Source organism: Argopecten irradians, chromosome 6 (assembly GCF_041381155.1).
Source record: "Argopecten irradians isolate NY chromosome 6, Ai_NY, whole genome shotgun sequence".
Taxonomy (NCBI): Eukaryota; Metazoa; Mollusca; class Bivalvia; order Pectinida; family Pectinidae; genus Argopecten; species Argopecten irradians.
In genome coordinates, this window is record NC_091139.1 from 11,378,331 (window position 1) to 11,404,886 (window position 26,556).

Here is a 26,556-nt window from a genome sequence, read left to right on the forward strand (position 1 = left end):
TTTTATTCGACTTATTACATTTTTTGAAATGAATTATAAGGTTTTTGGTGAACACAAAAACGATATACTTCACTCAATTTTGATATTTTCACTCGCTTTTGTCTTATCGGAATGCAGCATTAACAGTGGAAATATCATTTTGATTGCTACCTCATTAGTTTGTGTGCAAAAATGACATCATATTTTTTTGACATTATGATCACAAAAACGACGTAATCATTGAAATGAAAAAGTACAATGGCGGAATAACCTTTGGCGGAACTAGTAGTGATGGTCTTCTGTAAATGAAAGCGAGGAAACATGTAATAATCATAATATACCTTATTTCGTGATAAATATCAGTAATGTTTCATCTAATGAGATGGAAGCTTTGATGTTTATCACTCGTGTTTCGCACTCGTGAAAAATATTCATTTTTAATGTTTATAGATGACTTGTGTTCTAAATACTGACTCGTTTTATTCGATATTATATATATATTATTAATCAATTCGATTTTAACCAGTGACTGAAAGGCTTGTAGGCCGCAGAAAGCTGTGGATTGTTTAAATACCAATATATATATCTAACTGAATCGTAATTATGATTCACTATGTCCTTGTCTAAGTACGTATTGTATTTAACCACACATGGTTTTACGTGGGGTGTTCCATTACGTATTTGAACAGATATAATGTCGATAGCCTAGTATATCAAACATTTATCTTAATATCTGTCCGCTCTACACCATTGGATTCTTTATTAATCAGGTAGAAGATTGACAGCTCCTATCATTTACTATATTGTATGGTAAACACCTCAAAACAATAGAAACATTTGTTCAGCTACTGAAGTGTGAAAAGGTTCGTTATACGAAGATCTGTATATCTGTATACGTAGGTCTACAATCATTGACTTAACGTAAAATACATAATTTAGGATAAGAAAAACATTGTAAAATGATAATCAGTCCATTTTTACCGGCCAAATATCCCGTGCAATACATCTAATACCATAATACCAGATGTATATGGATCATCATCTCAGTGGACTGTTGAGTCTCACTTATAATGCCATTTACTTATGCAATGTTTATCTTATTAACACAATATTTTGCCAGATTTGTCTTGCAAGCAAGTTATTATCTCAAATATTTCAATTTTGCCTTAAGCCTCTATTTTCAGAAGCTAATAACTGACCAAAAATAGGTAATGAAATTTGCATTATTTACAACCGAAAAGCATGATGATAATCTAGATGATTTACAACTGTCATCAAATCATAACTGATTAATAATCATCATAAAATTATAACAGATGCGTTATGATTTGATGATGGTCGTTGCGTAGTTGATAAACTTTCAATGAATATATCCATGTTACTATATTTTTTGATAAGTTGCAGTTTTAAAAAACAAATCTAAATCAGAGTTTAGTAAATATTTAACGTCATATACAGTACTATTTGGAATTTTTCTAGACGTTTTTAGACGTAACACATCGCTTCTATGGGCCTTCGGCCAGTCAATCACATTCTAAAAGGCTTCAAAGACAATATAATGATAATTTAATTCCACAATTCGGAAAAGTAAAACAAAGGCACTTCACGTCCAGGTGATGAAAGTAATTATCTTTTGTGTTTTAAAAAACACAGGACTTGAATTAGACCTCCAGCTGTCTTAAACAGTATTTAAAGTCATTATCAAGTTTCAGTGAATGCTAATTAGCGGTAATTAGCCCCACGGAGCTTTGGTAAAAACAGAAATTAAACAACCACGTGGTGTATCTTGACATTCAAACATTTCGTCCGTTGTATCAAGAACCTTTGATATTGCTTTAGATTTATTTGTTTATTATTTAGATTTCGATTTCTTGTAGCAATTGTATAATAAAAATGGTGTTAACATTTATAAGTTTCAAACACTATTTTCATCGTTTTGTCTATTTTGCAGTGATATATCCCTAATACAAAAATGTTTATGTGAGTTGTTTTTCATCCTAACCTTCCCTATATTACTTCAATGATTATCGCAGTAGGGGAACTGTAATTATGTTAAGTATGATATATATTGTCCAAATGAAGTGAAGAGTACATGCGTAAAACATACACAGACAATATCCTTAAAGGCCCCTGGATAAAGAGTACAATGACAGGTTGTGTTTTCAGTAATTTTCATCATATATTGTTATGTTTTTCCATAGTAATGTTTAATATATTTCAACCCTTTAGGTCTAAACATCACTGACGATTACCCATATACAAAACATTATAGTACTGTAGTTCAAAATAGTATAAAACCGGAATGAATAAAGATAAGCTATTTAATCAGTCTTGAAATATTTCAATTAACATTCACATTTCAGAGCTTTATCGTGGACATAATGATTTTTTTTGAAACTATTTTTGACCTACGTTATCTTTCGCCTTGATACGTATGACAGATACATCGGTTAGCTATTTTTTCTGAGAATCCGGTTCAGTTTCATGTCGTACTTTTCCAAGACTTTCCGTGAAAGCCCCGGTGTCATCAATGGAAACTTCGTCTTAAATTCACCTTCTGTAAATACTTTTAGATGAATATTTTTAAGTTAAGGACTTTTGATTAGACGGATCACTAATTTGAATTTTGCTATATTTTGTGAGTTGAGATCAAAATTTTGTTATACTGTAGTTACAAGTTGTATCTAATTTCACGTAGCAGAATAAGTAGACGAAGTTCAAAATGGAAATGCAATATACGTAACCAGGACCTTGTTTCATCAACATTCGTTAATTTAAAATACTCTTTTACCTGAAGGAATTGTTTAAAATTAAGGAATGTTGGTGAAACCGCACTCATATAGGAATAGAATGATGAGAAGAAACAGATATAATCATTTCATGTCATTTATTACATTTTAGCGAAAAGAAAATGTAACAAATTATATGTTGAGACATTTGTTTCAGTCTATAGAAGTTACACCACTACGAAAGATATGTAATGTCCTTTAATCCATCAGTTTGATTAGTTTCAACATGCAGACGATATACAAGTGCAATTGACGTGCGAAAATCCGGAAAACCCGCAATCCAGACGGAAATATAAGGAAATGGATTTGTTTCTTGACCACGTAAAGGAAATCCAGCAGTCCGAACAATTCGGTATCCGGATGGTTTGGGCTAAGGGCAAAAGTGTTCGAATTACCGAAGGTCCGATGTAGCACATTGTACAGAGTCTCCATGTCGATCCAGCAGGTAAGAGTCTTTATCCCATATTTCAAATTACAAACGATTTCAGTCAAAGCCAAAATAAAATCATGTGCTGATATGTGTACATCACTCGTTTGTGTAAAGTTAATCCATGGATGCTATTCTTTCTTTCTTTTGTTTCAAGTCCAAGTACTTGCTCAGCTTCAAAGTTAGGCAATTTTGAGTCCAAACCTCTGGTTTTCAGCGTATCGTTCATGGCAGGGTATTTTTTTTCTCTGCTGGACCTGCAAAATATAAAGATAATTGCTTGCGTTAGTTGAGGTGTTACTAAATTTTGTGCACAGAAAAAATAATAATAAACAACAAAGTAAATAACTTCAAATTTTTGGATGACTTCTTTTGATCATGTTTGTCTAATGAATGTATTCTCTTGTAAGTTTCGTATTTCAATTTTTTTGACAAAAACATTATTAATTGCGACAAATTATTTTAACCTAAATAGCAAGATGTGGAATGCTTACCTGCTTTGAAGTATCATTCACTTCAGATACGTTTGCAGGCTCTGACGTTGCTGTCATTCCATTATCGCAGATATAGGCGATGTCAAAAGACATTCAAGAAGTGTTGGGGTAACTGCTTCATGAATACCGTTCACTGTTCTCAAGCCTTGGTATCAAAGTCAAGTAGTTTTTCAAACATTAAATCATAAGATCCAATGGTATCCACTGTCTTCTTCATACAACTGGTGGATTCATTTGATTCGGTGAGAAATGAATCTGTTGCTGTAGATTTTCCGTTGTCAATGTCTTCATCAGATGAAAAGTCATCACTATTATACAGACTGTCGAAACTGACACTACATCGGACTTCAGATTGCATCTTCATGGAACTGATACTTTCGTTACTGTAAAACAGAGAGTCATCTGATTGGGAGTCCGAGTAATAGACACTGTCCTTACTTTCCAGCATATATTTTTCCGTCTGTTCTTCAATTTCGCATAAACATTCCTGGCTATCCAAGGATTCCTTGCTCATCTGACAGAAGTTGTTGGCCTTCAGCTCCTCTACCTTCTCGTTCAGGATCAGCATCTGTCTCATCAGACCGGCGTCTTGGTCCATCAATCCAATCTTCAAAAACACAAAAAATAATAATTAATATTAATAAAATCATAAACAAGTATATTCATGATTGATATTAATATTCAACTTTGAATCAAATAGCAAAAGCTCATAAACAAACAAACTGTGCTTACCATATCTGTTCTAAGCTTTTCCAGAGCGATATCAATAGTAGATACTGTTTTTCCAGTACCCCCGGTCGTTGGGGACCTCTTGCATTCTTCAATAGACTCTAGCCTCTGCAGGTATATCTGTCGACAACTGTTGTTAATGTCAATGCCATCTGGGCATCCACCAACACAGTTATCCTTCTCAGGTGTTGTTAATGCTTCGGATGTATGAACCATGATGGTTGTAATAAATCACTTTCAGGCTGCAACAAAGTAAAGTGCTTCATGCGTCAATGACCAAAATTCAGACGAATTCATCTATTTATACTAAAAGAGTGTCACGTGGGTGCCATTGTTGGTTTGGCCTCCTGGTGATATAATTATTGTTGTAAATAAAGAGAAAGTAATTTTCACACTATGGGATCTTTCGTGACTTATTAACATTAAAGGACTTAGATATAATTGTCTTCCAGGGTGTAAGTGATCTCCTACAGCGAATACCATGTTATAATTATAACGAATAGGAAATGTTCATGAAAGGAGAGTAGAAGACCACCAGAAAGGCAAAGATATTTCAGGTATGGGTATGCATACAATGTGAAATGTATTCAAATTGTAAAAGCGTCATCATTTTGTTCGCTATTGTATTCTAAGTCAAATAAAGAGACATTTGGACATTTATATGCATTTTGTTTTAACTTAATTATCTATATTATTTACAAAATGGTTACCTTATTGCTGAAAAGCATTAAACTATCGAGTGAACGAAATCTTATTCATATCTCAAAGGTGCACCAAAGTGTATTCCTGGCTAGACTTTGTGATAATACTATTACTTTCTGAAATAGGATGCGAAAGTTGTCTGACATTTGTAAAGATTCAATACATTATAACAGCAACATGTCCCTCTCTATTGCGCTTTTCCTGCTAACCTCTTTCAGACGGTATCGCCTGATTGACATATTTCAGTACAAAAGTAGTTAAAATAAAATACTATGTAAAGTATAACATGTCTCGTCCAATTTCATGAGATCAATGACATATTTAGGTTTTTTTTCCAAATTGGCGAAATTTCAGTTTAAATATTCTCAGGGTATTCTTCAAACACGTATTTTGCGAACATAAAGATTTGTCTTGCAATAAATGATACAATGTGGAAAAGTAACATTTAATACTACTGCCCCCATTTCTGCCCCTGTGAAGAGATTCTAACATGGGTCCAAACCACCTCTAGTGCATATACCACTTTGACGAATATCCTTCTTTTGATCTTCCTATTTGTAATATAATTTTCTTTCAAATGTAGACCAAAAATATTCTCGTTAATACTGTGCGAGTAGATCAATAAAGTCTTCCGGGGGTATATATATGTGTTGAGATTTAGGAGAATGGTATTACAGAGGGAGGTAAAAGACGAAATGCTCAGTGAGGTCGGCATACCAAGCTAATTACCGTAAACTTTGATGACAGCTCATTAGAATGACGTCGCGTGGAGGTCTGACATAGATAATCACACAGATCCACTATAGTAGGTACGTTTTACCTGATTAGTTAAAACCACAACGCGTGAAGTACCTGAAATTCTAATACCCCCTCCAGTTATACTAAGTCGGTTATCTTGTCAAATTAACACGCGGTTTAACGTGAATGTATCATTTAATTGTTTGTTTTTAATACTTCACGTGAATCCAGGGGAGTTAATAATACAGAAAATAGGGAAGGTTGGGGGGAGTGCGGAGGATTAGATAAATTTTACTAATTATGTACGTGTACATGATTCACTGATATATCGATAGATAGAATTTGACCTTGAACCCTATGGCGAAAAGGCTGGTTCTGGAAATGCATGTACATTGTATGCTACAATATCAGCAAATTTCATGTCATATATTTAAATAATAAACCATGTATTTCGATGACATTTAAAATAGTAAAATGAACTTTTATAATATGACAGCTCTAGTATTTTACATATCCTTAAGATTCAATCTAGTAAAATACTGTTTTGGTTGTAAAATTAAATTTTCAAGATAATGTATCCCAATTATATCTTAACATAATTATGTACGTATACTGCCTCGTCATTTGTTGAAAGTGATACTGCACGCTTTGAAACCGAAAATAAATAATACCAATTGTGTAGCAATATTAATTACATAAACTAAACTTTCCAGCCTAAAGAAGATGTTTAGAAACTTTATTATTTATCTTACACTATCATTTGATCATCAGTTGCATATTTCTAATCAATGCGAAGTTTTAATTGTTATTGCAATATAACTCACCACGTCTCATATCAATTAATCAAACCCATTAAAATAATAATTGAAGTGATTTGGTTAGATGACATCAACACGCATATTACAATGTATAATAGTTTCTTGCATTTAATCTTTAATATGATTCAGTTCACAATTTTATCTTTTATCTGTAGGTCGCATTACCCAGTAATTAAGCACTTAATTCTACCAATTGCACCACTCAACCTATGGATGCGAAGTGTGCAACCGGCAAGTTGCCTGGTTATTTTAGCTGAAGGTTGCCGATTTTCCCCGGGTATTGTGACTTTTCTCAAACTCCAAAAACTGGTAATTCCTGAGTGTTCTGGGTAGTTTAGGCTTGGAAACAAAAACAAAACAATCGCTTATGTGAGGATAACTTCTCTTTTACTTTTCAATGAACATTTTTAAGTTAGGAACTTTTGATGGGACGGATCACTAATTTGAATTTTGCTATATTTTGTGAGTTGAGATCAAAATTTTGTTATACTGTAGTTACAAGTTGTATCTAATTTCACGTAGCAGAATAAGTAGACGAAGTTCAAAATGGAAATGCAATATACGTAACCAGGGCCCTGTTTCATCAACATTCGTTAATTTAAAATACTCTTTTACCTGAAGGAATTCCTTAAAATTAAGGAATGTTGGTGAAACCGGACTCATATAGGAATAAAATGATGAGAAGAAACAGATATAATCATTTCATGTCATTTATTACACTTTAGCGAAAAGAAAATGTAACAAATTATATGTTGAGACATTTGTTTCAGTGTATAGAAGTTACACCACTACGAAAGATATGTAATGTCCTTTAATCCATCAGTTTGATTAGTTTCAACATGCAGACGATATACAAGTGCAATTGACGTGCGAAAATCCGGAAAACCCGCAATCCAGACGGAAATATAAGGAAATGGATTTGGTTCTTGACCACGTAAAGGAAATCCAGCAGTCCGAACAATTCGCTAACCGGATGGTTTGGGCTAAGGGCAAAAGTGTTCGAATTACCGAAGGTCCGATGTAGCACATTGTACAGAGTCTCCATTGTCGATCCAGCAGGTAAGAGTCTCTATCCCATATTCAAATTACAAACGATTTCAGTCAAAGCCAAAATAAAATCATGTGCTGATATGTGAACATCACTCGTTTGTGTAAATTTAATCCATGGATGCTATTCTTTCTTTCTTTTGTTACAAGTCCAAGTACTTGCTCTGCTTCAAAATCAGGCAATTTGAGTCCAAACCTCTGGTTTTCAGCGTATCGTTCATGACAGGGTATTCTTTTCTCTGTTGGACCTGCAAAATATAAAGATAATTGCTTGCGTTAGTTGAAGTGTTACGTAATTTTATGCACAGAAAAAATAATGCATAAAGAACAAAGTAATAACTTCAAATTTTTGGATGTCTTCTTTGATCATGTTAGTCTAATGAATGTATTATCTTGTAAGTTTCGTATTTTAATTTTATGACAAAAACATTATTAATTACGACAAATTATGATAACATAAATAGCAAGATGTGGAATGCTTACCTGCTTTGAAGCATCATTCACTTCAGATACGTTTGGAGGCTCTGACGTTGCTGTCATTCCATTATCGCAGATATAGGCGATGTCAAAAGACATTCAAGAAGTGTTGGGGTAACTGCTTCATGAATACCGTTCACTGTTCTCAAGCCTTGGTATCAAAGTCAAGTAGTTTTTCAAACATTAAATCATAAGATTCAATGATATCCACTGTCTTCTTCATACAACTGGTGGATTCATTTGATTCGGTGAGAAATGAATCTGTTGTTGTAGATTTCCCGTTGTCAATATCTTCATCAGATGAAAAGTCATCACTATTATACAGACTGTCGAAGCTGACACTACATCGGACTTCAGATTGCATCTTCATCGAACTGAGATTTTCGTTACTGTCAAACAGAGAGTCATCTGATTGGGAGTCCGAGTAATAGACACTGTCCTTACTTTCCAGCATATATTTTTCCGTCTGTTCTTCAATTTCGCATAAACATTCCTGGCTATCCAGAGATTCCTTACTCATCTGACAGAAGTTGTTGGCCTTCAGCTCCTCTACCTTCTCGTTCAGGATCAGCATCTGTCTCATCAGACCGGCGTCTTGGTCCATCAATTCAATCTTCAAAAACACCAAAAATAATAATTAATATTAATAAAGTCATAAACAAGTATATTCATGATTGATATTAATATTCAACTTTGAATCAAATAGCAAAAGCTCATTAACAAACAAACTGTGCTTACCATATCTGTTCTAAGCTTTTCCAGAGCGATATCAATAGTAGATAATGTTTTTCCAGGACCTCCGGTCGTTCCAGACCTCTTGCATTCTTCAATAGACTCTAGCCTCTGCAGGTATTTCTGTCGGCAACTATTGTTGATGTCGATGCCATCTTGGCATCCACCAACACAGTTATCCTTCTCAGGTGTTGTTAATGCTTCTGATGTATGAACCATGATCGTTGTAATATATCACTTTCAGACTGCAACAAAGTAAAGTGCTTTAAGCGTTAATGACCAAAATTCAGACGAATACATCTATTTATACTAAAAGAGTGTCACGTGGGTGCCATTGTTGGTTTGGCCTCCTGGTGATCTAACTATTGTTGTAAATAAAGAGAAAGTAATTTTCACACTATGGGATCTTTCGTGACTCATTAACATTAGAGGACATAGATATAATTGTCTTCCAGGGTGTAAGTGATCTCCTACAGCGAATACCATGTTATAATTATAACGAATAGGAAATGTTAATGAAAGGAGAGTAGAAGACCACCAGAAAGGCAAAGATATTTCAGGTATGGGTATGTATACAATGTGAAATGTATTCAAATTGTAAAAGCGTCATCATTTTGTTCGCTGTTGTATTCTTACTCCAATAAAGAAATATACTCAAATATTTAATACATTTATCTGCATTTTGTTTTAACTTCATTATCTTTATTATTTACAAAATGATGTACCTTATTGCTGAAAAACATTAAACTATCTAGTGAACAATATCTTATTTATATCTCAAAGGTGCCCAAAAGTGCATTCCTTGCAAGACTTTGTGATAATACTATTACTTGCTGAAATACTTAGGATACGAAAGTTGTCTGACATTTGCAAAGATTTATCGACTTTGTATTATCAAATTGATAAATGACTTTCAATACATCATAACAGCAAAATGTCACTCTCTTATTGCGCTTTTCCTGCTAACATCTTTTCAGACAGTGGGTATCGACTCTGATCAAAACATCTATCAGTACAAGTACTTCAGTATGGTTTTAATAAAAAACTATGTAAAACGTATAACATGATGTCGTTTCCAATTTCATGAGATCAATGACATATTTATTTTTTTTATCCTTCATAATCATTGGCGAATTTCACGGAAATTCAGTTTAAATATTCTCAGGGTATTCTTCAAAAATGAAATTGTATATTTTGTGAACATCAAGATTTGTCTTACAATAAATGATACAATGTGGAAAAGTAACATTTAATACTACTTTGTATTAAGGACTAATAGCAGTATGCCACAATTTCTGCCCCTATAAAGCGATTCCAGCATGGAGCCAAACAACCCTTAGTGCATATACCTCTTTGACGAATAACCTTCTTTTGATCTTCCTTTTGTAAATATAATTTTTCTTTCAAAAGCAGACCAAACTTATCCTTGTTAATAGTGTGCGAGTAGATCAATATAGTCTTCCGGGGGTATAGGGATGTGTTGATATTTAGGAGAATGGTATTACTGAGGGATGTAAAAGACGAAATGCTCAGTGAGGTCTGGCATACCAAGCTAATTACCGTAAACTTTGATGACAGCTCATTAGAATGACGTCGCGTGGAGGTCTGACACAGATAATCACACAGATCTACTATAGTAGGTACATTTTACCTGATTAGTTAAAACCACAACGCGTGAAGTACCTGAAATTCTAATACCCCCTCTAGTTAGACCAAGTCGGTTATCTTGTCAAATTAACACGCTGTTTATCGTGAATGTATCATTTAATTGTTTGTTTTTAATACTTCACGTGAATCCAAGGGAGTTAATAATACAGAGAATAGGGAGGGTTGGGGAGTGCGGAGATTTATATGAATTTGACTAATTATGTACGTGTGCATGGTTAACTGATATGTAGATAGATATAATTTGACCTTGAACCCTATGGCGAAAAGTCTGGTTCTGGACATGCATGTACATTGTATGCTACAATATCAGCAAATTTCATGTGATAGATTTAGATAATAAACCATGTATTTAGATAACATTTAAAGAAGTAAAATGAACTTTTATAATATGACAGCTATTGTATTTTACATATCCTTAAGATTCAATCAAGTAAGATAGTTCAGTTTTGGTTGTAAAATTAAATTTTCAAGATAATGTATCCCAATTATATCTTAACGTATTTATGTACGTAAAATGCCTTATCATTTTATGAAAGTGTACTGCACACTTCGAAACCGCAATAAATATTACCAATTGTGTAGCAATATTAATTACATAAACTATACTTTGAACCTGAAGAAAATGTTTTGAAACTTAATCATTTATCTTACACAATCAGTTGATCATCAGTTGCATATTCCTAACTACTGCGATGTTTTAATTTTTATTGCAATAATACAACTCACTACGGCTTATATAATTAATCAAACCCATTAAAATACCAATTGAAATGATTTGGTAAGTTGACATCAACACGCATACTATAATAGTTTCTTGCATTTAATCTTTAATATGATTTAGATCACAATTTGATCTTTTATCTTTAGGTCGCAGTGTCAAGTAATCAATCACTTAATTCTACCAATTGTACCACTCAACTTATGGATGAAATTATTATATTTTATATAAATTTTTCATTTTTTAGGGGCGTATATTTAGGCCAGTAGTGAAATTTTGGTGTCTACTAGTGGGCAACCCGAAAATACTGTTTTTGGTTGTAAAATTAAATTTTCATGATACTGTATCCCAATTATATCTGACCATAATTATGTACGTATACTGCCTCGTCATTTGTTGAAAGTGATACTGCACGCTTTGAAACCGAAAATAAATAATACCAATTGTGTAGCAATATTAATTACATAAACTAACTTTCCAGCCTAAAGAAGATGTTTAGAAACTTTATTATTTATCTTACACTATCATTTGATCATCAGTTGCATATTCTAATCAATGCGAAGTTTTAATTGTTATTGCAATATGACTCACACGTCTCATATCAATTAATCAAACCCATTAAAATAATAATTGAAGTGATTTGGTTAGATGACATCAACACGCATACTACAATGTGTAATAGTTTCTTGCATTTAATCTTTAATATGATTCAGTTCACAATTTTATCTTTTATCTGTAGGTCGCATTACCCAGTAATTAAGCACCCCGAGTTTCCCCGGGTATTGTGACTTTTCTCAAACTCCCAAAAACTGGTAATTCCTGAGTGTTCTGGGTAGTTTAGGCTTGGAAACAAAAACAAAACAATCGCTTATGTGAGGATAACTTCTCTTTTACTTTTCAATGAACATTTTTAAGTTAGGAACTTTTGATGAGACGGATCACTAATTTGAATTTTGCTAATATTTTGTGAGTTGAGATCAAAATTTTGTTATACTGTAGTTACTAGTTGTATCTAATTTCACATAGCAGAATAAGTAGACGAAGTTCAAAACGGAAATGCAATATACGCAACCAGGGCCCTGTTCCATCAACATTCGTTAATTTAAAATACTCTTTTACCTGAAGGAATTCCTTAAAATTAAGGAATGTTGGTGAAACCGGACCCTTATAGAAATAGAATGATAGGAAGAAACAGATATATTCATTTCATGTCATTTATTACACTTTAGCGAAAAGAAAATGTAACAAAGGATGTTAAGATATTTGTTTCAGTGTATAAAAGTTACAACATACGAAAGATTGTAATGTTCTTTAATCCAGACCTATTGCTGGATACAATTTATGTTATTGAAATATTTGTATTTCAATATAATGTTCGTTTTGTAATCAATTTCAATCAAACAGTTTTTTCCGATTGGCCAACAAGCCTGCCTGTCTGAAGTTCACTGAGGTATGTATAATGTTCTTTAATCAATCAGTTTGATTAGTTTCAACATGCAGACGATATACAAGTGCGATTGACGTGCGAAAATCCGGAAAACTCGCAATCCAGGCGGAAATATAAGGAAATGGATTTGGTTCTTGACCACGTAAAGGAAATCCAGCAGTCCGAACAATTCGCTAACCGGATGGTTTGGGCTAAGGACAAATGTGTTCGAATTACCGAGGGTCCGATGTAGCACATTGTACAGAGTCTCCATTGTCGATCATTCAAATTACAAACGATTTCAGTCAAAGCCAAAATAAAATCATGTGCTGATATGTGAACATCACTCGTTTGTGTAAATTTAATCCATGGATGCTATTCTTTCGTTCTTTTGTTACAAGTCCAAGTACTTGCTCAGCTTCAAAATCACGCAATTTGAGTCCAAACCTCTGGTTTTCAGCGTATCGTTCATGGCAGGGATTTTTTTTCTCTGCTGGACCTGCAAAATATAAAGATAATTGCTTGCGTTAGTTGAGGTGTTACTAAATTTTGTGAACAGAAAAAAATAAGGCATAAACAACAAAGTAAATAACTTCAATTTTTTTGGATGACTTCTTTGATCATGTTTGTCTAATGAATGTATTCTCTTGTAAGTTTCGTATTACAATTTTATGATAAAAACATTATTAATTGCGACAAATTATTAACATAAATAGTAAGATGTGGAATGCTTACCTGCTTTGATGAATCATTCATTTCAGATACGTTTGGAAGCTCTGACGTTGCTGCCATCCCATTATCGCAGATATAGGCGATGTCAAAAGACATTCAAGAAGTGTTGGGGTAACTGCTTCATGAATACCGTTCACTGTTCTCAAGCCTTGGTATCAAAGTCAAGTAGTTTTTCAAACATTGAATAATAAGATTCAATGATATCAACTGTCTTCTTCATACAACTGGTGGATTCATTTGATTCGGTGAGAAAAGAATCTGATGCGATGCCATTCACTGAAGATTTTCCGTTGTCAATATCTTCATCAGATGAAAAGTCATCACTATTATACAGACTGTCGAAACTGACACTACATCGGACTTCAGATTGCATCTTCATGGAACTGATACTTTCGTTACTGTAAAACAGAGAGTCATCTGATTGGGAGTCCGAGCAATAGACACTGTCCTTACTTTCCAGCATATATTTTTCCGTCTGTTCTTCAATTTCGCATAAACATTCCTGGCTATCCAGAGATTCCTTACTCATCTGACAGAAGTTGTTGGCCTTCAGTTCCTCTACCTTCTCGTTCAGGATCAGCATCTGTCTCATCAGACCGGCGTCTTGGTCCATCAATCCAATCTTCAAAAATACAAAAAATCAATAATTAATATTAATAAAGTCAAAAAAAAGTTGTTCATGGTTGATATTAATACTCAACTTTGAAGCAAATAGCAAAAGATCATTAACAAAAAAATGTGCTTACCATATCTGTTCTAAGCTTTTCCAGAGCGATATCAATAGTAGATAATGTTTTTCCAGGACCTCCGGTCGTTCCAGACCTCTTGCATTCTTCAATAGACTCTACCTCTGCAGGTATTTCTGTCGGCAACTATTGTTGATGTCGATGCCATCTTGGCATCCACCAACACAGTTATCCTCCTCAGGAGTCGTTAATGCTTCTGATGTATAAAACCATGATCGTTGTAATATATCACTTTCAGACTGCAACAAAGTAAAGTGCTTTAAGCGTTAATGACCAAAATTCAGACGAATACATCTATTTATACTAAAAGAGTGTCACGTGGGTGCCATTGTTGGTTTGGCCTCCTGGTGATCTAACTATTGTTGTAAATAAAGAGAAAGTAATTTTCACACTATGGGATCTTTCGTGACTCATTAACATTAGAGGACATAGATATAATTGTCTTCCAGGGTGTAAGTGATCTCCTACAGCGAATACCATGTTATAATTATAACGAATAGGAAATGTTAATGAAAGGAGAGTAGAAGACCACCAGAAAGGCAAAGATATTTCAGGTATGGGTATGTATACAATGTGAAATGTATTCAAATTGTAAAAGCGTCATCATTTTGTTCGCTGTTGTATTCTTACTCCATTAAAGGAATATGCTCAAATATTTAATACATTTATCTGCATTTTGTTTTAACTTAATTATCTATATTATTTATAAAATGGCGAAATTTCATTTCAAATATTCTCAGGATATTCTTCAAAAGTGATATTGCGAATTTTGTGAACATTAAGATCTGTCTTGCAATAAATGGTACTATTATTTATCTCAGCTATGTGAAAAAGTAACATTCAATACTACTTTTTATTATGCACTAAATGCGGTATGTCCCAATTTCTGTCCATGTGAAGAGATTCCAGCATGGGGCCAAACAACCCCTAGTGCATATACCTCTTTGACGAATATAATTATTTTGACCTCCTATTGTAAAATAATTTTCTTTCAATAGTAAACCAAAAATATTCTTGTTAATAGTGTGCAAGTAGTTCAATACAGTCTTCCGGGGGTATAGGGATGTGTTAAGTTGTAGGAATGGTATTACTAAGGGAGGCAAAAGACGAACTGTTCAGTGAGGTCGGCATACCAAGCTAATTACCGTAAACTTTGATGACAGCTCATTAGAATGACGTCGCGTGGAGGTCTGACACAGATAATCACACAGATTTACTAAAGTAGGTACATTTTACATGATTAGTTAAAACCACAACGCGTGAAGTACCTGAAATTCTAATACCCCCTCTAGTTAGACCAAGTCGGTTATCTTGTCAAATTAACACGCTGTTTATCGTGAATGTATCATTTAATTGTTTGTTTTTAATTCTTCACGTGAATCCAAGGGAGTTAATAATACAGAGAATAGGGAGGGTTGGGGAGTGCGGAGGGTTAGATGAATTTGACTAATTATGTACGTGTGCATGATCAACTGATATGTCGATAGATATAATTTGACCTTGAACCCTATGGCGAAAAGGCTGGTTCTGGACATGCATGTACATTGTTTGCTACAATATCAGCAAATTTCAAGTGATAGATTTAAATAATAAACCATGTATTTAGATAACATTTAAAGAAGTAAAATGAATTTTTATAATATGACTGCTCTGGTATTTTACATATCCTTAAGATTCAATCATGTAAAATACTTCAGTTTTGGTTGTAAAATGAAATTTTCAAGATAATGTATCCAGATTATATCTTAACATATATTTGTACGTATACTGCCTGATCATTTGATGAAAGTGACAGTTTACACTTTGAAACCGCAAATAAATAATACCAATTGAGTAACAATATTAATTATAAACTATACTTTCCAAACGAAGAAAATGTTTAGAAACGTTCTTATTTATTTTTACAACGTCAGTTGATCATCAGTTGCATATTTCTAACTACTGCCATGTTTATATTCGTATTGCTATATAGATTATCACGACGTCTTATATGTATTAATCAAACCCATTTAAATAACATTTGAAATTATTTGTTTAGTTGACATCAACAGACATACTACAATGTACAATAGTTTATTACATTTTATCTTTTAGGTCGCAATGTCCAGAAATTAAGCACTCAGCTTAAAGGCCCGATATCTGTGTCTATCTTATTTTTTTCATGATTTAGAAGAATGTTGAAAAAAGTCATGTTGTAAATCATGCAGAGACAGGACTAAATCGAAGTCAAGATGAGCGATAATGTTTCAAAAACTTTTGATAAAAATCAAATAAATATTGAACATCCCTAGGTGGGTCCCACTTAGTCAAACAAGGCGAAGTTAGCCGATATTGTAACGTCGTTGCCGCAACCATTACTACATAACGTCTGTCCGAACTCTTCCGAGAACGGGTCATGAATTTTCCGACTTTAGTTCGGCAACAATCGTTACTTCTATGGCGACCAGTTTAAAATGAAGGCATGTTTACAAGTATCGACTTTCAACAACTGCTGTACCAAAGTTATTAAGAATTCATTGTAATTATTCTTTGATATAACTTAATATCAACTATATCAATATCGGGGTCGAATATAACTTGTATATTTGTTGATAGTTACGTATAGTGTGGCTTTAAGGATGTGAAGCTTGCAACCAGCAAAGACAACTAGCCAGGCTATTATAGCTGAAGGTTGCCGAGTGTTCCCGGGTATTGTGACTTTTCTCATACTAAAAAAGCCGGTAATTCCTGAGTATTCTGAGTGTTAAGGCTTGAAAACAAAAACAAAACAATCGCTTATGTTAAGTTATCTTAATTAAATATATATTAATGATAAAACACATGATTACAATGTCCGACTTAGTTAGTACCTTTGAATTCAAGTCCACCATAAATAAACTATGATGCTAATGACTGGTTATTTCGGAATGTACATTTAATGTTCTATCCCCTGGAAGAATTACCTGGACAGTTCAAAAGGTCATTCATTAAGTTAATAAACTGTCTGAATTACGACTCTCTTGACCTTGATCTACTTATTTTTGAGAATTTAACCCCAAGATGGCCATTGTCTAACCTTTGTATGTGTGGGCAAAACCTACCCAATAGCTCAATATATAATGGTAAAATCGGGAATTAATTTAATATATGTATCATCATAATATAATCAGGTCACAGATAAGTAAGTGTACTGTATGATCGTTAAACACGCCACGTGAGGTAATTTAATTATTTGTCAATTATAGCTACCATTGCAGGTGAGTACGACCTACAGAGATTGTTTGAGGTGTCACCACTATTGTTCTCTTGACTTGATACTAATAATGCTAATAATCAGATTGATAAGTCAACATCGTGTGGGCTTTGTCTTACCTTCGTAGGTACCGACAGTACCTGTCATTTCATACCTGGTTGTTTTATCAATTATCAAGTGTTATTGACATCTCGTCTAAATTGAGATACTAAACACCGAAGTGATATGTACCACTGAATCCTTAATCCTTAAATATTCGTTTAACATTAGGACGAAATTTTCAATTTGTACATGGCTATACAATATTTTACCCGGAAATGAATGAAATCATTTTCTTTAATTTTGTTAAAAGTATTCTATTCTGTATTTAATTACTACAACATGAACATTCCATCGTAAAGTCATATGCTCTATTATTCGCATTCCTTCAAAATACATACCAGGTGTTAATGTTACGACAATGCTGTTGTTAAATCAGGTTATTACTAACATTGTAATACATCGTTTGTTGGTCCTGTGCCTGGATACTAAGGAATGTTAAATATTTCTGGAGCGCAAGGTGTGTTCGATAATTTTAAAACACTTTAGCTAACGGATTACCTTATGAGGTAGTACTTGATTGCATTCAATGCGTGGTACCACGCAGTCAAAGTTTGAAGGCAATAGCCATTCATCCTGGCGCAGTATACACATTCAATTATCTTAATTAAAACATATTTTATCATTCTAGCATTTAGAAAATGCATAAAATATTGATGATTAAAAGTATAATTATATAAACATATACATGTAGTAATGTAATACAAATTTTCTTAACAATATTTACAAGAATTGTATTTTTTTCAGAGTTGACGCCTTCATCTATATTTCTATCCTAATAATATAGACCTTTAATCTGCTATTTCTACTATGTTAACATTGACAATTTTATGTCTACATAATTTGATGTCAGCAGATTTATCAAAAGCTAATATTAAGGAAGCTAAGGCTATAAATAATGATTTTTAAATCATGCTAACGAAACAGGGCCTACAGAAATATAATACATAAGTGCATCATATCGGTTGATCCTTGGTTTCCTTATTGTTAAAATTGTGCATGCCTCATGGAAAATGTTGACAGTTTGTTTCATTTATAGCTAAGAACAAACCTGACATTCGTAATATTTAGGCTTCAATCAGCTGTCATTCTTTATATACCAATTCAGTTAATGTTTATATTTTAAGGTCACTATTACTTCTTGTTAATTACTTCGGAGAGGTCTAGATATTACAATAGCTATTGTCTTACATGATGACGTTGTAATAATAGGCATCACAATTAACCCACAGACGGGTCCCCTAGAGAGATAATGGTCATTGCTATTGTTATATTGTCAGCGTATGTCAGAAATAGACTACCGTAATACTAATCAATTACGTAGACGGGGGTCTAACAGTATACATATATAAAACAATAGCATCCGTAAAATTCGTTACTTGAACAGAAGCTGTACTAGTAAGTTGACGTTAGCAATTTTTTGTTTCATTATGGTTCAGACCAAGTCTGTAGATGCTGAGGTTAATATTGAGGGACAAAACGGATGTCTGGATGGAATAGACATCAACAACAGTTGTCGGCGGGTGTATCTGAGGAGGATGGAGTCTATAGAAAAATGTAAAAGATCAGTGACTCCAGTTGTTACTGATACACAAACAGCTATTGGATCAGCCCTGACGAGACTTCGAGAGGAAATGGTAAGGCTAAGTTTGAGTTTATATTTTACGTCAGTTGTCGGCAGAATATGTTGGACATTTAATTTTATGTATTTTCCCTTTTTAACATTGTAAAACAGGAATCATATTTGAAAAGATAAGCAATAATCATCCACTTTATCAATAGTTAATATAGCAACGATTGATTCAAGAAGTTTATAAATAGTTGTGTCTTCTATACATTGTAATACTTTGATTATAATTTTGTCTTTGTAGGTGGGTCTGATGGACCAAGACGCTGGTCTGATGAGACAGATGCTGATTCTGAACGAGAAGGTAGAGGAGCTGAAGGCCAACAACTTCTGTCAGATAAGTAAAGAAACTCTGGATAGTACGGATAGTTTATATGAAGTAGACGGACAGACGGGCAAATATATTATGGAAAGCGAAGACAGTCTTTATCAAACGGACGAAGAAGGGTCCAGAGGATGTTCGTCTGATGAAGAAAATGGTTCTGACTTTGGTACAGACGACTCTGGTTATTCTGATTTGGACGATGATGTGTCTAAATCACTGGATACAAATACGGAAGAATTAGTAGATGCATTCGAGAAATTATTGGATTTCGACACTAACTGAAATAATAATCTGTCATATGATAAGAAGTGGAACTATTCAACCCTGAGAATGATGTCAGATGACCCCTGGAGGTTACACGTTGACGTTTACGAAACACTCTGGTTATGATGACGTCTGAGAACGCTCCCAAAGAGATGGTAACTCTACAGATATTCTGATAGGTAATTATTAAAATTTCATTCATTTCTTATATCAATCTGAAATCGAATGATGTAAGTTTCGTTTTACACAACCTATGTTTCGATGTAACAGTTTAGATTATACTATAAACAACCTTTTCTTATCAAGATTGTATACATGTATTTCACGGAAATCTTCCAAATGAGTTTGAACCCACTGAATATATATGTGTATAGGGTATGCAATTTATATCATTTATTATCATTTTTCAATTTGTACACTTTCAGAAACAATCACTCATCCCAGATCTACAAACGGGTATCGGAAATGGACCATTTATAACAACTATATCCCAGATTGTACCTGAACAGGTAACCGGATTTTTGTGTTGATGTCGGAATCAGGGAACCTCTCGTATAGACCGAAATGACTAATGAATTATTTTGTGACGACGGCATCATAATGATAACATAGGACGACTTTGGTATTCCAGGAGTTATACGCCAACTCGTCCTAAAACAGTGGTGTGCGGAAGTCCTTGAACACGTCGGTGTTGTATACGCTATACGAACGTACTTGTCTGTGATCGTAGACCAGGAAAGCTATTATCGGCAGTCTATACATTGAGTCCATTACATCATATATCCGGACAACTTTCACAACGGTATTAAATAACACTGAATCATGATTTTGAGCGTTTTAAATATTAAATTTGTTGTGCAACAGTAAAGGTAATTGGTATGAACAGATCTAACTCTTTTTTTAAATGAACCAAAATGAAATATCAATAATAAAAAAAACACAATCACTAAATGTATTTTGTTGTTGTACTTAATGATTTTCTTCTTGGTGCAAAAATGTGAAATGTGAATAAACGATATACCGCAGTCATATATATCATCTCTATTAAACTATCAGGAATAAGATTGCGACATTGGAGATGTCACACATTTCTATAGATTTTGCTATGGAATGGTGAGATTATTGTAATGTGTGGTTGCTTTAGATCCCAAAATCATGACAGATAGCAGTAAAGACTTTTAATTGAGAGAGTAATACTGTAAAGAAACCTCACTTCATAATTTCATCTAGTGGCTTATTACTAAATCGATTAAGTTTTTCAGTTTACTGTTAATATAAATTTGAAACTCACGTTTGCAAGTTGTTGGGAGGTGAAGTTCGCGGTTTTCCTGCGGGTAGTTTGCTTTTCACAAACACCGAAACCCGACAATTCTTGAGTGACCTTGGGTGTTTCAGGTTCTAAAACAAAACTCAAATCATCGCTTAAAATATGTCAGAATTATTTTTGACTGAGTTTGTATCTTTGGATTCAAGTCCGTCAAAAGTAACCAAGTAACCAAATTAGTATACCAATGACTGATCATTTCGGAATTGCCTTAGATGGTTTAATACCCAGAGTTACCTGGACAGATAAAAATAATAAGTTGAGTTTATGAACTGTCTGAATTACCGCTCTCTTGACCTTGTTCTAATAAAGGTATATTTTAACCCACAAGAAGGCCATTGTCTTACCTTTTTATATGTGGATGTAACCTACCAAATAGTCTTATATACTATGGTTAATTTCAGAAATTCATTTGATCATTATAACATAATCAGGTCATAAACATAAATAAGTAAAGTGTACTGTATGATTGCCGCTGTGTGGTAACGTTATAATTTGTCAATTTTATCTACCATTGCAGGTGATTACGACCCCCAGAGATTGTTTGAGGTGTCAATCTATTGTTCTCCTGACTTGATTCCAATCTTGTTTATAACTAGTGAGATAATTTAACCTCGTGTGAGCTTTTGTCTTACCTTTGTAGGTACCGACAGTACCTGTCATTTCACACCTGGAACTTTTTCAATTATCAAACTTTATTGGCATCTCATCTACATTTTTATTCGAAACACCAATTTAGTGATAATACAACTGAATCCATAATCATTCAGCATTAAGGCGAAATTTCCAGTTTGTAAATGGCTCAACAGCATTATACCGAAAAATAATTCAAATTTTCTTTAGAATTGCATTAAATGTGATTAAAATAAATTATTATAAAACTACCGTCATTAGATTCCAATAATTAGTGTCTTTGATTCAATCACTTTTTATGGACTCTTTTGTTACGTGGTATTGAGTCTGAGATAAGAAAAGAACCACTTGTGAATAATAAACGCATACTTTGTCGCACATTCTTTACGTCACTAAAAAGTAAGAACAACTTAATTAGTTTATTTCTAACGATTCTAGAATCATTTTGAAAACAGGTTGGATGTTAATGACGAAGTATTTATGGGTTTTCCTGTTTTATGTTTTGTATTTTGTTTACATTCCTAAAATATATACCTTAATGTTATTATTGTTAATTTGTTAATTCTATTATATACTTCAACATGACCAATCCGTTGAAATCGTAAGGTCATGTGACCTTTCATTTGCATTCCTATCAAAATATATGTTGGTGTTAATGACAAGAAAATGCTGTCAGTAAGACACATCATCAGTAACATTGACATACATCGTTTGTTGGTCCTGTGCCGAGATCTCTCACTTCGTCGAGGTGTGTCATATTACGGAATGCTAGATATATCTGAAACACTGACGTAAGGTGCACGTGTGTTCAATACGCTATGGTAGCCAACGGGTGCTAGCTCCTTATGAAGTAGTACATTGATAACATTCCAAGCATGGTTATATCACAAGGTCAACGTTTGAAACAATGGCCATATATCCTACATTCATCCGGTGTAATTTACTCATATAAATATTTTGATCAATAATAGATCCTATTTCAGCATATAGAAGAGTATATAAAATACTGATTTTCAAACAATCGTCCTCTAGAGGGAGAAAATATGTAATTTAAACAGTAACAATGCATCTTCTTTTACAAATATTCGGCTTCATGGCCATCTTCTGGTACATGGAAACAAAAAACCAGTTATGAAAATCAATCTTGAACTTCTTGATCAAGAAATAGATTAAGATTAGCTGTTTTTGGTTTCATGTACCTGAAGATGGCCAAGAGGTTCAAAATTTGTAAATATAAAGTATTAGTAATTAAAATTTGTAAATATAAAGTATTAGTAATTAAAGATGTATTAATATATGTAATAAAAACACACATAGAATTCTAAACCTGCAAAAATGGACAGTTTGATAGCTTTTACTACTTTGTTAAAATTATCAATTTTGTTGAAGTCTGCATAATTTCATAATGAGGAAAAACGGTATAAAGCTAGTATATTAATAATCCGAAATAAAAGGCCAAAATAAATAAATTCAAAGTAAAATCAAAATCATTTCTATGGAATATATATTCAGCCACTATAGGGCCTTCTTCAGTCCGAAATAACACTAACACAACGTGTTTGTCTACATGTCTGCATAATTTCATGTTGGCAGTTGTTCTACAGATAATTTATGGTTGAAAATAATTAAGTCTATATATATTTATTTCAAAAAGTATACAAGCGAAACTCGGAAAAATGAAATACGTAAGTGCATCACCTAGGTTGACTTTTTGCTTCCTTAATGTTAAAATTGTGCATTTCCCATGGGATTGTTGATTTTTTACAGCCAGGAATAAATCTGACATGGTTCAAATGTAGGCTTCAATCAACAGTGAATATTTAAAAAATAATATAAAATATTCACCCAGTTTCGGATTAGACTTGAAGGTTACTCTCACTTCTTTGTAATTACTCCGAGGAGGTCTAGATATTACAAGATCTATTGTCTTACATGACGACGTTGTAACAATGGGAATCACAATTAACCCACAGACGGGTTCCCCTACAAAGATAATGGTCATTGTTTTTGTTATATTGTCAGTGTATGTCAGAAGTAGACAACCGAAAACAACCAAAATTGCATAGGTGGGGGTTTAACAGTATATAAATACAACAGCATCTATAAAATTTCAATATTTACACAGGCACATTACTAGTACGTTTACGTTAGCAAACTTTGTTCCATCATGGTTCAGACCAAGCCTGTATATGTTGAAGTTAGTATTGAGGGGCAAAACGGATGTCTAGATGAAATAGACATCAACAACAGTTGTCGGCGGGTGTATCTGAGGAGGATAGAGTCTATAGAAAAATGTAAAAGATCAGTGACTCCAGTTGTTAAACAAACGGCTATTGGATCAGCCCTGACAAGACTTCGAGAGGAAATGGTAAAGATATTTTGAGTTCATGTTAAAAATCATTTGTAGATAAATATGTGTGACATTTATCGTATTTTCTTCTTTTATACAAAAACGAGAATCGATTTTGAATATGTAGGCAACATCGTGTTTTATAACTATATATTGCATTAACATGATTATACTTTTCCTTGATAGGTAGGTCTGATGGACCAAGACGCCGGTCTGATGAAACAGATGCTGATCCTGAACGAGAAGGTAGAGGAGCTGAAGGCCAACAACTTCTGCCAGATGAGCAAGGAATCCCTGGATAGTCGGGACAGTTTATATGAAGTAGAAGGAGAGACGGACAAATGTATTATGGAAAGCGAAGACAGTCTTTATCAAACGGACGAAGAAGACCCCGGAGGGTTTTTATCTGATGAAGTAAATTATTCCGTCTTTGGTACATACGACTGTGGTTATTCTGATTCGGACGAGGATATGCCTAAGTCAATTTCCGCATCACTGGAAAGCGCAAATACAGAAGAAGTAGTGGATTTGTTCAAGAAATTGTTGAATTTCGACAGTGACTGAAACAATGAAGAGTAGTATGAGAAACTCTCCGTCAGAAAGGAAGGTATCAGGAATCGTGTGAAGATCACACTCTGATAGATATAAAACACCCGGGGTATGGTGACGACTTCTGGGAACGCTTATAATCTACCCCTACCTCTTGGACCTTCTGATAGGTAATTATTTAAAGCCATTAGCTTCTTATTTTAATCTATAATTGAATTATGAAAAATTGCTCTTTTCACATTATTTTTCGATAAAACACCTTGAAATGAAAAGTGTAAATAACTCGTACTTATGAGAGGTGTATAACATACTGGAATCTTCCAGATTATTTTGAAACCACTGCATATGCATGTGTAGGGTATGTATTTGACATTTTTTTAATCACTTTTCAATTTGTATACTTTCAGAAACAGACACTCAACCCAGATCTACATATAAACGTGTATCGGTTATTGAAGTCTACAATGGATCAGTTATCATAAATTTATCACAGATTGCGTTGTACCTAAACAGAAACCTGGAATTATGGTCGACGCTGGAATCAGAGAAACCTCTTATATAGACCGAAATGACTAACTGATCATTTTGTGACGACAGTATTGTTGTGATCACAAACGACGAGTTAGGGGTCTCAGGAGTTTGGTGTCAGCTCGCCCCCAAAAGACCATAAGTCCATAAACACTATGGTGTAATCTTCACTATTACGAAGGTACATATGTGAGATCTTAGACCAGGACTGATATTATAGACCATTGAGTATATTACATCATGTATTCGATCAACTTTCACAACGGTATTGACTAACACTGATTCGTGATTTGTAGCGTTTTGTATTTCTATTCTCCGCAAACGTAAAAGAAACCTTTGGTCTAAACAATTCTAAATCTTTTCCTCAATTGTAATACATTGAACTTTCAATATTAAAAAAATAACCACATGTATTTTGTTGTTGTATATTTATTATTGACATGATACAAAAAGTGAAATGTTGAAATTTAAATCATAAAACATGAATGCATGTGAGAATGCATAAATATGGCGAGGTATCATAATTTTATAGATGCTGATATAGAATTGGTTGATTATTGTAATGTGTGGTTGTTTTGGATCCTAAACCTGGACAGATAGCAGTATATATATGTGTCTAATTAACACAAAAATACATGAAAATAATTAATTTTGCTTTGCTGCATGTGCAATCATTCCATGTAGAGCATAATGCCATGGAGTTTGTATTTGACGCAATAAATGATTTTAATTTTTTATCTTAAGTAAAATAAAAAGCTCAAGCTTTTCAGTGATATAATAGTGTAAAGTAAGTGGCACGTTTGGGGTATTATTTACAGACGATATCAATACGAGATCGTAAAAGAAAGAAGAACATTAAAAGTGTATGGAACCAAAGAAACTGATCATTGCATTTATTTTAGGTTACTGGTGTATTGCAATTCCCTACGGTCATATTCCATATCATCCTAAAGAAAATGAAGGAAATCATGCGTGGGTAATATGTTGTTGCTCGCCTGAATGTCAAACTTAATATTAAAGGATTACAGATCAAGTGGTAGATATCTCTTTGCTGTTTATAAACACAATTTAGAAGAGATGTCGATAAAATGTGATACACTACCAGGTGTGAAATGACAGGTACTGTCGGTACCTACAAAGGTAAGACAAAGGATCACAAGGGGTTAAAAGATCTTACTTTTTATTAGGCATAACACGCATGATAAGTATCAAGTCAGGAGAACAATAGCTGTGACACCTCTGGAGGTCGTACTCACCTGTAATGGTAGATATAATTGACAAATAATTAAGTTACCTCACGTGGCGTGTTTATCTATCATACAGTACACTTACTTATCTGTGACCTGATTATGTTATTTTGATATCTAAATCGAACGATTTCCAGATTTTACAATTACCTTAGT

General features: G+C 33.6%; 4 protein-coding genes across 4 annotated transcripts; 2 read left to right on the forward strand and 2 right to left on the reverse strand.

Moving 5' to 3' along the window:
* Positions 1 to 2,911: 2,911 nt before the first annotated feature.
* Positions 2,912 to 4,869, reverse strand: LOC138326274 (uncharacterized). The gene is made up of 3 exons (XM_069272395.1): positions 4,422 to 4,869; positions 3,690 to 4,296; positions 2,912 to 3,452 (listed from the first exon to the last, which is right to left on the reverse strand). Exons 1-2 carry the CDS (start codon positions 4,632 to 4,634, stop codon positions 3,829 to 3,831), a joined length of 681 nt encoding a protein of 226 aa, XP_069128496.1. The 5' UTR covers positions 4,635 to 4,869; the 3' UTR covers positions 2,912 to 3,452; positions 3,690 to 3,828.
* A 2,522-nt stretch (positions 4,870 to 7,391) lies between these two features.
* Positions 7,392 to 9,193, reverse strand: LOC138324976 (uro-adherence factor A-like). Its single transcript, XM_069270283.1, has 3 exons — positions 8,939 to 9,193; positions 8,207 to 8,813; positions 7,392 to 7,971 (listed from the first exon to the last, which is right to left on the reverse strand). Exons 1-2 carry the CDS (start codon positions 9,149 to 9,151, stop codon positions 8,346 to 8,348), a joined length of 681 nt encoding a protein of 226 aa, XP_069126384.1. The 5' UTR covers positions 9,152 to 9,193; the 3' UTR covers positions 7,392 to 7,971; positions 8,207 to 8,345.
* A 9,719-nt stretch (positions 9,194 to 18,912) lies between these two features.
* On the forward strand, positions 18,913 to 20,706 carry LOC138326275 (uncharacterized). Its single transcript, XM_069272396.1, has 3 exons — positions 18,913 to 19,190; positions 19,425 to 19,948; positions 20,195 to 20,706. Exons 1-2 carry the CDS (start codon positions 18,984 to 18,986, stop codon positions 19,785 to 19,787), a joined length of 570 nt encoding a protein of 189 aa, XP_069128497.1. The 5' UTR covers positions 18,913 to 18,983; the 3' UTR covers positions 19,788 to 19,948; positions 20,195 to 20,706.
* Positions 20,707 to 23,838: 3,132 nt separating this feature from the next.
* Positions 23,839 to 25,553, forward strand: LOC138326276 (uncharacterized). Its single transcript, XM_069272397.1, has 3 exons — positions 23,839 to 24,094; positions 24,263 to 24,795; positions 25,033 to 25,553. The coding sequence occupies exons 1-2, from the start codon at positions 23,894 to 23,896 to the stop codon at positions 24,638 to 24,640; spliced, it is 579 nt and encodes a 192-aa protein (XP_069128498.1). The 5' UTR covers positions 23,839 to 23,893; the 3' UTR covers positions 24,641 to 24,795; positions 25,033 to 25,553.
* Positions 25,554 to 26,556: the final 1,003 nt, after the last annotated feature.

What these genes read in the sequence shown, in the direction of transcription:
- LOC138326274 (XM_069272395.1), bottom strand. Translation starts at nt 4,634, where the DNA reads ATGGTTCATACATCCGAAGCATTAACAACACCTGAGAAGGATAACTGT. An exon ending in AAAAGCTTAGAACAGATATG is followed by an intron (nt 4,297 to 4,421) that starts GTAAGCACAGTT and finishes GTGTTTTTGAAG; the next exon opens with ATTGGATTGATGGACCAAGA.
- LOC138324976 (XM_069270283.1), bottom strand. Translation starts at nt 9,151, where the DNA reads ATGGTTCATACATCAGAAGCATTAACAACACCTGAGAAGGATAACTGT. An exon ending in AAAAGCTTAGAACAGATATG is followed by an intron (nt 8,814 to 8,938) that starts GTAAGCACAGTT and finishes GTGTTTTTGAAG; the next exon opens with ATTGAATTGATGGACCAAGA.
- LOC138326275 (XM_069272396.1), top strand. Translation starts at nt 18,984, where the DNA reads ATGGTTCAGACCAAGTCTGTAGATGCTGAGGTTAATATTGAGGGACAA. An exon ending in CGAGACTTCGAGAGGAAATG is followed by an intron (nt 19,191 to 19,424) that starts GTAAGGCTAAGT and finishes TTGTCTTTGTAG; the next exon opens with GTGGGTCTGATGGACCAAGA.
- LOC138326276 (XM_069272397.1), top strand. Translation starts at nt 23,894, where the DNA reads ATGGTTCAGACCAAGCCTGTATATGTTGAAGTTAGTATTGAGGGGCAA. An exon ending in CAAGACTTCGAGAGGAAATG is followed by an intron (nt 24,095 to 24,262) that starts GTAAAGATATTT and finishes TTTCCTTGATAG; the next exon opens with GTAGGTCTGATGGACCAAGA.